Source organism: Spea bombifrons, chromosome 1 (assembly GCF_027358695.1).
Source record: "Spea bombifrons isolate aSpeBom1 chromosome 1, aSpeBom1.2.pri, whole genome shotgun sequence".
Classification (NCBI taxonomy): Eukaryota; Metazoa; Chordata; class Amphibia; order Anura; family Pelobatidae; genus Spea; species Spea bombifrons.
Window position 1 is genome coordinate 56,194,606 of NC_071087.1, and position 14,168 is coordinate 56,208,773.

The 14,168-nt window shown below is 38.3% G+C and overlaps 1 protein-coding gene across 3 annotated transcripts in view; it reads right to left on the bottom strand.

Moving 5' to 3' along the window:
- Nucleotides 1-14,168, bottom strand: part of RBPMS (RNA binding protein, mRNA processing factor) — an 84,348-nt gene that overhangs the window by 34,975 nt on the left and 35,205 nt on the right. For all 3 annotated transcript variants that reach the window (XR_008353902.1, XR_008353901.1, XM_053461691.1), the window contains exons 3-4: nt 11,922-11,960; nt 9,624-9,686 (exon numbers count right to left, since the gene is read on the bottom strand). Coding sequence is in view for 1 of the 3 variants with exons in the window: in XM_053461691.1 (XP_053317666.1) it covers nt 9,624-9,686; nt 11,922-11,960 (102 nt within the window). In the remaining 2 variants the exon portion in view is untranslated. The remainder of the gene's footprint in view (nt 1-9,623; nt 9,687-11,921; nt 11,961-14,168) is intronic.

Here is a 14,168-nt window from a genome sequence, read left to right on the forward strand (position 1 = left end):
AGCACTGACAACACTGGCATGACTTCAGGGGTCACAGCTGCGATGGGGCCTGTGCCTCTAGGGGGCCCGGTGCGACCCCTTGTTCACGTTTCCTCGTACCGGTTCAAATTTTTTTTAGAAAGAACCGGTGTGGACCAGGTTGGAAGGACTCTTTCTATACTATTTTGAACCGGCACAGGGAGACAGGAACGTATCAGGGTCACATTACGTATCGTGACTCTGCGTTGATACTGAGGCTGCTCTTTCAGTGTGTGAGCAGCCTAGGGCTGACTACATAGTGAACTAACCCCATGCTGAGCACCGGAATATGATGCCATATGTAGACGTTGCATTTGAAGGCTGTGCAGCATGGAGTAAGCTCACTGTGGAGGCTGTACCCAATAGGCACAGTGCTCCATGCTATGGACCATGGACCAGTTACAAGGAAGATTCCTGATATCCAAAATGAAGCAGCTGCATTCAAGGGAGTCTGATCATCAAACTGGATGATCTGTCCCTAGTTATGTGGCAAAGGGGTTGCTGCCCCTGGCACTGCTGCCCTAGGCCTCGGCTAGAAACGCTACAGCCTACAGCATCTTTATATATAAGTAGAAGAAAAAAAACCCCCATGAAGTAACAACCCACTAAGACAACTCTGCATATTGTGGACATAACTGTCAGTAATATGCATACTTGGAAACTTTCAGGGTTTGCCCCCGAGTCTCATGGTTTTTGCCTGGATCTCAGTCTCAGGGTGAAGGGGCAGATTCTCAGGGTCACACAGTCTGGTGCTGACTACTTCCTATTCTACACTGATAAGACTCCCGATTTGGGGAGTCACTACATGGTCTCTTCACAATGGGCTATTAAAGGGTTAATATTTCAGAGAGTCTCAGGGTCAGTTTATTTACAAAGTTCCAAGGTATGGTAAAACGTGTTGGTTATGGGAGCTGTCAGATGGTTTGAATATTCATATAAAGGCTTTCTCTCAAAATAAAATACTTCGACAACGATAGATGTACCAAAATAACTGATCATGATGGTCTCCTTGTGAAAGGTCACACTGAAGAAATCATGGTAAAGCTAGGATCTCAAATAAGTCTAAAAATATACTGACATCTGGTTTAAGAAAAACAACCATTATGAAATACTTAAGCATGCTACAAAATGATAAGAAAAAAATGTGTTTTTTTTATATTTCAAAATTCCGTTCTAATACAGGACATGTCAAATCATTTGGTAATCCACAATAAACAGCACTCTTTATGTACAGCTAGGAAAACAACATCGAGTGTCTCTCAAGTGTTTCCTTTCATGGGATAACCATGTCTCCCTCTGTCTGTTTGAAAAATACTTTGTGTTACTAGCCATTTTCTGTTTCCCCATATACATGTATGCGTTCCCTTTCGGTGATTCAGTACACACTGGACATGCTGTCTTCTAAATGTGCCTTACCACTAGACCACCTGGCTAGAATTGCCCCACGGCTTTAATGCTGTCAGTCCTCCCCAAGATCATCAAGATGTATCAGAATTTACAGAGAATGGGATATCTTTAAGCAAGCAGAGGACCTAAGCTTTCAACACTGGTGATGACTGTACACTGGGTGGCATGTCATCTTTCCTTTGACAAAATCAACCCCTAGGTCACTGTAAACTGTTAAACCCCCCAAATGTAATTTTTTTTACTTGTCGGTTACGCTATTTGGTTTACCTTTGTGTCATAAACTATGTTTGACAGCACCCAAGCATAAAAACGTGTAAACTCCAAAAAACCTTACCGTATTTTTGGAATTCTTAGAAAAACAAGATGCAGTAAGGTTAAATTTCAATTTCTCCAATGCATGCTCCCACACAGGTAACAAAAGGATAAGTCTAAATCATAAGGAACTTCTGTTTTCCTTTAATTCACTAATTACATTGTTATATTTGCTTTTTATTAACATGGTGAAGTTTTACGGTAAATCAACCATTAAAACACCTAATTAAACCATTTGTAAATACCATGTGGATACAGGACATCGTAAAAAAATGTTCAATGCAGAGCCCTCCCAGCACCAAAATACGGTAATAACGTAACGCTGGATCTGCATACTATTAATAATTCAAAAAATGTATTTTTTAAGTCATTTCTTAGCAAAAATATGAATGTGCCAAATGAGTCTACCCAATGTGGATGCTACATGAGCCAGGTACACACATATATATAAAAAAAAGTCATATTTTAAATTGATTACATACTTCCCAGCACATATCCAGAAATGGAAGAGATAATACGATTTTGTAGTTTTAGTGGGGTGGAATTATAGTGGAGCGGTCATAAGGTTACCAGTGATAAGTCAGCTGTGTGTTATAAATCATAGTCATCTATCAGGTCTAGAAACTTCATTTTGGACAAAGATGTATGGGAAAGACACGTTTTTTTTTTTCTTTCTTACTTTTTTAAATAAATCCACACTATAAACGTTCAAGGATCTTCTGTGGCTACTCACAATGGCTCCACCAAAAGGTACATGGAAACTTCTCCTGGGCTACATTCATTTACATGAAATCGGTATATATTTACCCCCCAGTAACTTAGTGCCAGATGGCAACAGAAAAATCTGTAAAACTAGTAGTATATTAGTACTAGTAGTATATTTTGTCACAAGTAAGACAAACTAGCCCTCTCAGTATAGTTCAGGTAAACTAGAGAGAGTCCTACTGGTAGCAATGATGTCATAGTGGTGAAAAGGAATGATTTGGCCTCCTGGTGGTTTGAGGATCATCCCTGAACAGGCAAATCCATGGTTACTATGGCAACAATAGCAAGAAAATACACAAAAATAATAATTAAGCTTTTCAGCTATTCTTTTATTGACAGACACTGTGTAGTGTTAAGCCCAGAAGCGTTAAATAGCTATTGCACAAGACTTCTGTCACAATCTACCATGTTCATCTGCAGTTACAATACACAAAGGAATATGTAAACATCAATCATTTGAATCAGATAATGCTGACATAGAGCAGATCCAGTACGGAACTCCTGAGAATGTTATGGGTTCAGGAGTGTATAATATGAGAACAACAAGCGTAGACGTCATACTGGTACTGTATCATCAAAGCAGGTCTGTCTGTCTTTGTTTTTAACACAGTTGGTTTGATTCATGTAGAATTTATTAGGACTGTTCAATAAAGCAGAGCAAGCGGAGGATGTAAGGAGGACACTGTTTGAGGTTAACATTGTCATTCCCCGTATAGCAAACTTTACTTATGGCTTGATCAGCCGAATTCTAAGACAATGAGCAGTGTCTGGGCTACAGGATGTTTCCTTTTATTTGTGGTGTCAGGCATTAGTTCAATTTCAGATCCTGTGACCTCAGATTTTGGAGCATTTTTCTAAATTAAATGTATAGGAATAAGCAAGACGCTTATGCAGTTCATAATAGCTGGGGTGTATCTAGCTAGAGTCTGTTTATTTATGTATATATATACTGTACCTGTGTATATGGTATTTAGAAAAAGAATAAGGCAGGGCTTGACAAATTTGTTGTGAATCTAGGCGCCAGCTAAAAAAGTTAGGAGCTAAACTAACAGTTGGTCAGGAGTGATCTGATCATCAATACCCCACTTACTAAACTCACAGCATTTGACCCGGAAGCTCCCTGGACTTTTTTTTTGTTTGTTTTTTAGATAATTTTTTTTTTAACTCTTTCAATGCGGATGTTCCATAAGAGCACAGCATTGACTGATATTTAGTCCCCACAAGCTTGTTAACCCCTGCAATGCCACAAATGTGTCATACACAGTTGTGGCATTGAAGGGGTTAATGCTGCACTGTTGCTCTCATGGAGCGATCAGGCAGCAGGGGAGGGTTGGGGCTGGTCTCCACATGTGGAGACCAAAGAACCCTCTACCTGAAGCTGATGGGACGCAATTGCTGGTCTATAGACCAGCCACTGCAGGGAGGAGTCTCTTTGATGACTCCTGTAGGCTTCCATGCCTACAGGAGTCATCAAAGGGCTTGTGGGGGCTCGTTTTTGCTGTTGCTGGTCTGCCTGGGCTTCCAGGCAGACCACCAACAGCAGAGCCCCGTACAAAACGGCATTGAAGGGGTTGACGCTGCACTGTCGTTCTCAGGGAGCGATCAGGCAGCAGGGGGTGTTGTGTCAGGTACCCAATCAACATACAACCCCCTTCCCTGAAGCTGCCTGTGGCAGCTGAAAACGAGATTGCAGGTTTTCCTGCAATCGCGGTTTCAGCCTACAGAATCACTCCGTGGGAGTGATCACATAATCGATTGTGGCGACGTGGGGGCATTTTTAGGGATTTAACAGGCTGACAAACACCTAGGCGACAGGGAAAATCGCTCAGTCGCCATGGCGACCTGGCGCCTGGGATTTGTCAAACCCTGGAATAAGGTACTATATTTACAGAATTTTTACACATTTTTCATGTCTCTATACATTCAGAAGACTGGGATACATTCACACTCGGCAAACATTCTGAGCTTCTGAAAATAAAGACATCATGGGAGGAGAGAGGGGCAGATATACCCTTCTTAATTTAAAGGAAATGTTACCTTATTATGAACGTGAAACCATTAAAATACACATTGCCACATATTTTGGAATACTTCAGAATCTAGAGTAACTGGAGCAATCAACAACAAACGTGGACTTCTAAGAAATATAAACACGTTTAAATTGCTAACAATATGTACTTGTATAAATCCATTTAAATTTACCACTCCATTATTTTCGCAAAACCTTTCTTTTCATATTGTGTAGCAGTAGGCTGTGCAAACTTCACAATATGGAAAACAAGAGACTTTAGAACAAATTGGGACTAATATTTAAGGTTTATTGTGACCTACAAGCTAAACCCTTGGCTGATGGTCATCTCTGCTGCTACTAAATAGGAAATTGTTAGATAAGTTGTTTTATGTAATGCTTTGGCCTATGTCTATGTGTTAATTTATTGGGTGTGGTGGACTTGCTATGTTATTACGTAAAACATGAATGTATCAGAATTAAATAGAAACAGAAATTATATTCCAAAGTATGAGGGATCTGCAATATTTGTTCTCACCGCTTAAATTGAAATATAGTCAATCTAATATTCTATCAAGTGTACAAAAAGAGGGGCTACAGAAAACAAGAATTGGCTTCTTAGACAGATCTTGCAAGATACAGGGTATGTAATATCCCTGTTTGTATTTTTTTTTAAGTAGAAGATAAAGCAACAAACATCTCCGGTTATGCATCCCTCCCAAATGTCCTTTTTTTGAGGAACTGTCCCTCTATGGGAAATAAATCTTCCCTCACCTGATGTCTCTCAATAGCTCAGAATGTATCGGTGTTCTGCAGTCTCAAAAGCCACAATAAGCCACAGAAAGAGCATAAATTGAGGGAAAAAAATCCTTCTTGTTCCTCTGTATGGCTGTTTTGTTTCACAATCAGTCATGATCTGGGGTTTGGAGGTATGGATAATGCGATCACATTTTTTTTACTAAATGCAGTGTTAGAAAAACCATATCTAGGTAAAAAAAAAATAATGCTTTGTATAATTCATGTAAACTTATTGCCTCATTTACTATTTTCAGGGAATGATTAATTGTCATGTGACACAAATGGGAGGCACCGATTGGTTGTTGCCACGGAAACGGTAAAGTGTCTTAAAATAAGAAAAATAATTAATGTCAAACCTTGTATACAAGATTAAATAACATGCAAGGGGGCTCAGTTTATATTTTGTCGAACTGGAACAGTCCCTTTAAACACTGTGGATGTCAGGATATTTGTTTTATTTATATATCCATCAAAAGACTGTAATGGCAGAATTTATTTAAGAAGTGATTAATGGTTTGGGGCCTTCCAGTGTCTGTTAATCTGGACTGTGGAGAGGGGCTTCCTGTTTATACAGGCAGGATTGAGAGATGGAGCCATTCTGTAAGCCAACGGCATCAGCGCTGATGGGAGACAGTATCCCTCTAGATATAATAAATATTTTCCTTGCGCTATACACTTCTTAGACCCAGAACAGTCACTGGCAGGTTTAAAGGACAATATTTCTATTTCCTACAAGAAGTGTTATATACAAACTCTAGCAATTCTTGGCTTGTAAAATGTCTTTTTCAGATTCTAACCTTTTTTTCAGGTCAAGATTCAAAATTAGACATGATGCATTCAGCTTGGAATGATAGAATATAATGTGGAAAGGAAATAAGATGGCAAATCAAAACTGGCAAATAACCAGATGCTAAAATGCATGATGACTCAGAGATCAACCGACCTCGATGGTATTTTCCAAAATAATTTATTTATAAACGGTTTTAGTCCTATGGCAGACATTTCTAACATCATTTACCATGGAAACTTGAATAAAACATTCTGTACTATAAAGTACATAGATTATACGAGAATAGGCCTTCTTTTACATTTCTAATGTTTTATTTCTAAGTAGCAGAAAGTTGAGCAATTAACTCAGTAGCATACAACCAGTCAGATAGCACAACTGGTTAATATACTATGAGCCGTGAAGGTCATGGGCTTTGTCCCTGACAGGAAAAACTCTGCCTTTCTTCTCTCCAAGGTTGACAGAATGAGTACCACTCATATAATTCAAGGCCGCCCACTAAGGACTTCTTGTCCCTACAGTAAAAGCAAATTATAAAATATGTATATTAACTGAACCTTTTGCTCTTTTTTTATGATAATGATAAAAAAAGAGCAAAAAGTGCTCTTAATGATATGATTAAGGCTTAAGTCAAGACACTGCAGGGGAGGCTCTCTAGAAAATAGTTTTCAGAAGAGGTCCCGCCATTTAAGCATTAAGCATCTGATTAGGGACCTCATTGGACAAACGGCCACCATCAAAGGATGTTGTTAAAATTCCTTTTTATGTTCTTTTGATTATTATTATCTATTTTTTTATATGGTGCCAACAATTTACATAGTCCTTCTTACAATAGAGTCTGTCCAGGCAAACCTGAACTTCAAACCCAAGGTTACTGTACATTTTTAGGTCCACTTTGTCCCCCAGTCTGGCAATATCAGCTTGCTGGGTATGTGCCTGATGTTCCAGGTAGCCTAGTGCATTGGGCTTTTACAAAAGGGAAAATGGGCAGACTAGATGGTCCAAAGGGTTTTTAATCTATGTTTCACTATCCTTGAATCAGCCAATCAGTGGCTGAAAAATGCTTGAAACCAATGGTGACAGGGGGTCTCATTGTGATTGTAGAGCACATTGTCAAGCAAGCAAACATCTCCTAAAAGCTGGGGTATCAGGAAAAGAGGCAAACGCACAAGGGGAGTTTCTGTAGAATTGCTTCATGCATTTGAGACAGGGAGAAAATTGTAATTTTAAAGGATACTCATTAAAATGCACATGATGGCTGTCTCTTTCAACTTGATATACTTCATATGATTTCCAGGAAGTTTGTCTCTGATGACCGCTTGCACTTGATTCAATTCTCCATTAACAAGAGATAGCAAGTGATAAAACTGAAGCAAAGTCTGAGTCAATGTAAAAGGGAGGTCTGCTGATATGTTGAGAAGAGACAGGTACAAGATGTTTGTAAAACAGCATTCCTTCCAAATGCCTTCCTTTAACCATCTCTCCCAGGCCTGGCAGACTATGGAGCCAGTGTTTGTAGTACAATCAGATAAACATACTAAGGAAGATGTTAACACATTCTGTTCTCTCCCAGCACAGGCATACAGGGTCAGAAAAGAAACCTAAGTTACATGCACATGTCGGCCTAAGTTTACGTTGCTTGCTGTCCTTTGTATGGTGTCACGCAGACAGAATCTGAGGCTTACTGCCATTTTCAGATGGGCTGCTCCTGTTGTTCCCAGATGGGATCAAACAATACTGAAACAGCTATGTGGAGGTGAAAGCCTTCAAACCAAGGGACATATTTTATGCCCCTTTTTGCATGACATCTAGAATCTAGAACGCGCTTTTTATCAGATATATTTCAAATATATAAAAAGTCACATGTAATAAACACCACAAACAGTAAACATTTCTTAATGATGTGCTCACAAACCTATGCACAAAGTAATGTTCAGATCTACTTTGAACCGTTTTTAATGCATCCCTCTAGCATACATTTTTGTTTTCCATGAGGCTTTAAAGAAGCCACCTTCTCACTTTAAACTTGAGTTATTGTCCTCTTAATAAGACTGCATATCAGAATTCAAAAATGGGCAATAACGCTCACAAACATCAGGACACATAATAAAAACCAGCGCAGCATTTACTGTCTCATGTGAATAAACTGTAAATGCGTGTTCCTATGGTGGGGTCATAAGTTTGCACATATAAAAAAGAGGTACAGGTTTGTCAAACAGTGTCGTTTTTATGGAGAAAGTAATGGATTATTTAACGCAAGGGAAATAATGTGGCAAAACGAGCATATCCGTTTATTTCCTCCCCTGGTGTTATCTCCCCAGCCAATACATTTTCAAAGTTTACTAGCCCTTTAAATGCAGATCCTAAAAGTATGTGCCTTCCTATGGTCTGCAAAGATTGCAAATAATGCTTAGAATGGCAGATGGATATAACAACAAAACAGCCAAAATTGAGCACATTGAGAAAATGTTAATGGAAAGATGTAAAAAATTTCACATTTGCAAAGAATTTAATTTTTTTTATCTAATCAGAAATCAATGCTGGCTGTTGAGACACTTCTACACCGAAAAGCTAAACAACATACTACAGTAATATTGCTAGTTTTTAATGGAATGCTTGTTAGGTGCCAAGCATTTCATAAACGTTCCAAACTAAATTTGGAATAATTTGAAAGAACCGGGGGAGCACTGTCACGCTAAGAGGGGCAAAAAGCAAGGGAAATACTATTTTTTTTAAAGGTTAAAAAAAATACATATTTTTGGGCAAGCCTGATACACACAATTTCTTAGCTGATTAGATATTAATATGTGAAACTAATCTCAATATATTGGCCTGTGTTATGTGCATCGCTGAATAAGTCTATTAGATGCTTAATGTTCTTCGACGACTGAAGTGGTGGTAGCCAGCAGGACTCCCACGATGAAGATAGTGGAACCTTGTGTTGTCTCCTTCCTATCATCAAAGCATTAGCCTCCTCTAGCCCTCACCATGCAAGTAAAAAAAAATATTTGTACTTTTTTCATTATGATGTTGAAAGCACAGCAAGACAAGCATGCTATAAAACCTGTAGATTTTCTTTTCTTTGAAAAACATGCATAGAAAAAAGAAACAACCAGTCTTTGAAAAACATGATGATTTTGATCCATAATGTGTTATATTCTAAGAATTGAGGTGGGTTTGGAGTCAAAGAAGGACCGGCAAAATTCAGATGGGGGGGACAAATACTCTAGTAATAAAGTACCTCAAAACATTTGCCAAAAAGCGCTCAATATGTACTATATACACTTTTAGAGAAATGGTATGCCTGGCAGACCCAAAAAATGGACAGAGACAGGGCCCAGCCCTCTCTAGCTACCCAAAACATGGAGTAAGGGGTGCAAATATATCTGGGAAGGAAAATGAATCTTTTTTGGAGTAGGCCTTCAGCTGTCAACAACACAGCAAATGCATCTAGTATTTAAAACATTGTGCATATGTTATCTGTCTGTACATATACATAGCATCTACTATTATCTCATGGTAACTTACGTTTAATGCGTTCTTGGCCGCTTCTGCTTCTGATCGGCTGTCAAAACTGACAAAACCCACAGGCTGTGAATCAAGAAAACATAACGTTATAATCCATTCAAAATAACAAAACATGAGGAGCGCTGGATGATGTGGGTCTGCTGTTAAACAATGGCCTACAAATTAGGTAGACAGATGAGAACTATGGGCTGCTTGAACCTAACTTAACTCCGGTAGGAAACATATTTTTAACCTTATCGGTTTAATTGAATTTTATTTCTCATTTTTCAATTACAGTATATTATTACATCAGGGCTGTTGTCATCACTCAGCTAGGCTGGGTTAAAAAGTACTGCTGCGACTCAAAGCGAACACGGATGGGAATAAGGCGCAATAAATGGTTTGCCGTCTGGCTGTTCTAGGGAATCAAGGAAAGAGGTCAAAACGTTGACATGACTCACAGATCGGAAACTTGGCTCAAGCTAAAATCTAGAAAGTATTGATTCCGCTAGATCCCTAAATTAGAATTATGCTCCCTCCCCGGTGCATTCTGTTTTATGGTTGACACTGTTATCTGCACTGCTCTGATTCAAAGGCCTGGCAGTTTGTATAAAGGCACGATTGTGCTGCATATGTTTTTTAGCTCAGTCTGAAAATGTGTTTTATCAAGTCCAGTATCTGTACTCATGGAGCGAAAAGAAAGAACATATGAACCGACTTTGCACGCCAACAATATGACAAGTCGATCTTTCAATACCCACAATTTATTTCTGCGAACTGACATCGGTATGATGGCCATGAGCACACAGGCAAGGACACAATATAAGAGCGGCTTGCGTTTTTTTTTCTATGGCTTTCCAGTCCAGACATTGAGACAGACTGTGATTTCTCTGTACACAGACATAGTTAGTTTGCTTAGACACATATTTTCCTGACGCTTAATAAAAAGATATACAACGTCTACAAAGGCTATTCTAAGAACCAGGACTAGTTTATTAACTCATGTTCCAGGTAACACTACTCATAATTAATTTTGTAATAAATGCACTTAAAGAAATACCACATATACGGTATGTTGCCTGGTGAGAGCCAGTAAGCAGCTGCTGAGTCGGTAAAAGAACAATTTTTGTGGCCTATTTAGGGTCACTTAAGAGCGTTGTGCGTAAAACGTGTCAGATGTGACCTGTTTGTGATCATTTTAATAACAAAGTTGATTGGTGTTACAGAATACCTGCTGCTTGTCCCACTTTTGCAGGCATTTAGGGTTAGGGTGATCCACTGATCTCCCCTGGCCGGCCCAGGGAGCTGTATATATGAATGGAGGTCTGTGCTGTTGCAGCAAAGGCCTCGATTGCAGCTCTCATGTAGAGCTAACAAACACATCTTTCCTATAGGTAATGTATATAGGTCTGTAGCCTTTGGAAATCTGTCCCTTTTCACCTTCATTCAATTTTTATTTTTTGTGAACCACTCCATGGACAGACTCATAACTTTCACAACAATTTAAATTCTTTTCTTACACGCAAATTCTACGTGCGGTACACATATTGCCAGCTTTGGAATGAAGCCATTGGTTTATCACTGCGGGGGGGGAGATTGGAATTCTGTCTTACAAGGAAGGTCTATCCCTTATTGACCGACATATGGAATGACGTGATCTATACAAAGTTAGGCAATATTTCTAAGTCCTAACATCTGGGAAGGGGTCTACACATGCTTTTCATTTGTTTCATCATGCTATTTACAAACAAAAATGTGAAAAAAAAAAGATTACACTGGTCAATAGATAATTTTTAACGTCATAGTCTAGTGGTGTAACTTCTTAAAGTGCACCTGAAAAATGAAACGGGGGTAACATTTTACCTATAGATTGGAACTGTATTGATGAAAAGTGACTTAAAAGTTTAAATCCCCCCATTATATCTATACCAGAAATAAGCAACATCCCCTGTGTAGAATAATACCACGCGTTTCAACTCTTTCACTTTACTATTCATTATTAAAGGCCAATGCCTTTGAGTGAAAAACAAATTGCATTGGTTTAACCGTACATTAGACACGCCCTGTCAGCATTTTAATAATTTTATCTAAAATGTAAATATTACTTTTTTTTCTAATTAAGTTGTTTTTTTTCATTTCTACCGAGTGGGATATGATTTGTTTGGAAACCTTTGCACCTCCCAAATTAAGAGACATGTTTCCCCCTTTAATTGGCATGAGCATGGGTACATTATTTCTTGCATACTTTTCAACCAATGAGCGAGTAGCGAAAACCCTACTACAATGACTACAATACAAGAAAATTACAAGTGGTCTTACCTGCTTTGATGTGAGTTTTATTAGAGAACCCTCATAGCCCTAAAATGAAAAAATAAGAACATTACATCAAGCTTTGGGCATGTCATTATGGGGAAATCCCTTTTAATCATACAAAAGAAGTGAGTGGATAATCTAAATGATGTAAGTAATAAAATAATAATTAAAATTTTAAATGATATAAATAATGCATCATCAAAACAAATCTCTGAAAATAAAAGTAAAAAATGTATTAGATACTACTAATTACTTCCAGTACCCCTTGTGTACCCATCATCTTTTTAGGAAAGTTCACATGACCATGCCACACGCAACTTAAAATTGATAAATTCCTCTTTTAGATTGGAAGCTCACAAGTGGGACCCTCTTGAGCCCACCACTCTTGCCAGGAACTCTCTATGAAAGCGCATAAGGCTAAATGGTAAATTCACAGGCAGCGTTCTCAACTCATATTTGTTGTGTATTTGTCAACCACCCCATAGTTAAATTGCACAGCGTTGCCGAATTTGTTAGCATAAAGAATAATAGTAATTACATTGTTTAAAGGTAACATACAGTAGCAGAGCAGACACAGCTAAAAGGGGAACGCAGCTGCTTGTGTTCCAAGAATACCAAATTAAATATGGTTATTCTCCCTGTTCAACAGCTGTGTTGGAAACACCAGATGTGCACAGAGACTGCTGAGTGTTTCTGTGACCTCAGAGCTGGCAAAGCGACATCCCAACAGCCTACAAGCGCATGAGTGTATGGTGAACATGGAAGAAGACGGTCATATGTGGTAGTCTATAAACCCTTCAATATCTTAAGCTGTGAGCGTTCAGGACACAAAATAATTTCCACAGCTGTTTTGCTCACATTCCATATTCCATATATCTTTTTTAATTCCTACAGTTATCATGTCAAGTATAAAGAATATGTTAAACATTTGTTTGTTAACCCCTTAAGGATAACCCTTAAGGATTCAGAATGTTCACTATGTCTATCTTCAACAGTAATTTTCATCTTTCTCATTTAGAGTACCCACTCAAACATTACATTTATCACTTAGCACATAAATCCAAACAAAAATTTTAAAGTCAGTTTTACCCTTATGAAATAATACAAAAAACTAGAGCGAATACTCAACAGAACCCCATTTGTTGGTGAGCATCCAAAGAACAGACAATAACCCCTATAATTCAGATGAATCACAGAACAAAAAAGGCTGTCCTTAATAATGATTAATAATGATTAATAAAACATAACTTTTATTAGTAATGTCTAAGGCTACAATATGTTAGATTTTATACTATGTTATACTATGTTAGCCTTAGATATCACTAATAAAAGTTCTATTAATCATAAGACTTGTGCATTCGGATTCTGTCTTCTGTCTTGGTCGGCTCCCCGTGGTGTGAGTCGTGACTAGACCCCTTCGTGGAAGTACTCCAAGAGACCAGAATAACGCAGACGGATTTGCAGAGAAAGAGAGGTGCGGAAACGCTTAATCAAAAAGGCTTAAGTTTTCCCAATTCCTCCAGTTGGGGGACAGGATGTGCGCAGAGGTTCCTCCATTTTGCGCATCCGTCTGTATAACACAGCCGATAATGAGAAGTGGACCAAGAAAAAAACAGAAGAATCAAAAAACAAGAAGAGCCAAGACAAGAAGAAGAAAAGCTGTGTAAAAGGAGATGGAGACATGAAAGAGGTTGGTGGAGAAGGTAGAGCATGTGAGAGAGACAGTGTATGCCATCTGAATTTCGTCGGGACCAAAAGGGCAGGAAATAAATAGTTTTTGGTCCATGTGCAAAAGTCTATTAGCCATTACTAGTGGGTGTCTTCTACATTTTGTGATTCATCAATGCAACCCCTTCCTTCTAAAAAAAAAAAGTCAGTAAACACCTCAATATGCCTTTAATTGTGTGTATGTATCATTTCCATTTACAAGCAAATGTTAGCAAGCGCTCATTTTTTAAATTAAGTATATGAAATCTATAGGCTTAAGAACACTACCCCAGTCCATAACCGGCCCACAGATTTCTATTATTAAAAAAACGTACCGGTAATCAATTTCACAGAGGTCATACTACCACTTTTATGCAGCCACTGTCATCATAAAATTTGACAAATAATAAAACTTTTTTACAGGTGTAACAGGGGCAAAGTAGAAGATATTTATCTTTAAATATTTATTTTTTTCAATAATAACGGGAAGTCATCAGTATCGGTCCCCGCTGCCGTTTCACATTCTTCATACACAGTTAAGCGATA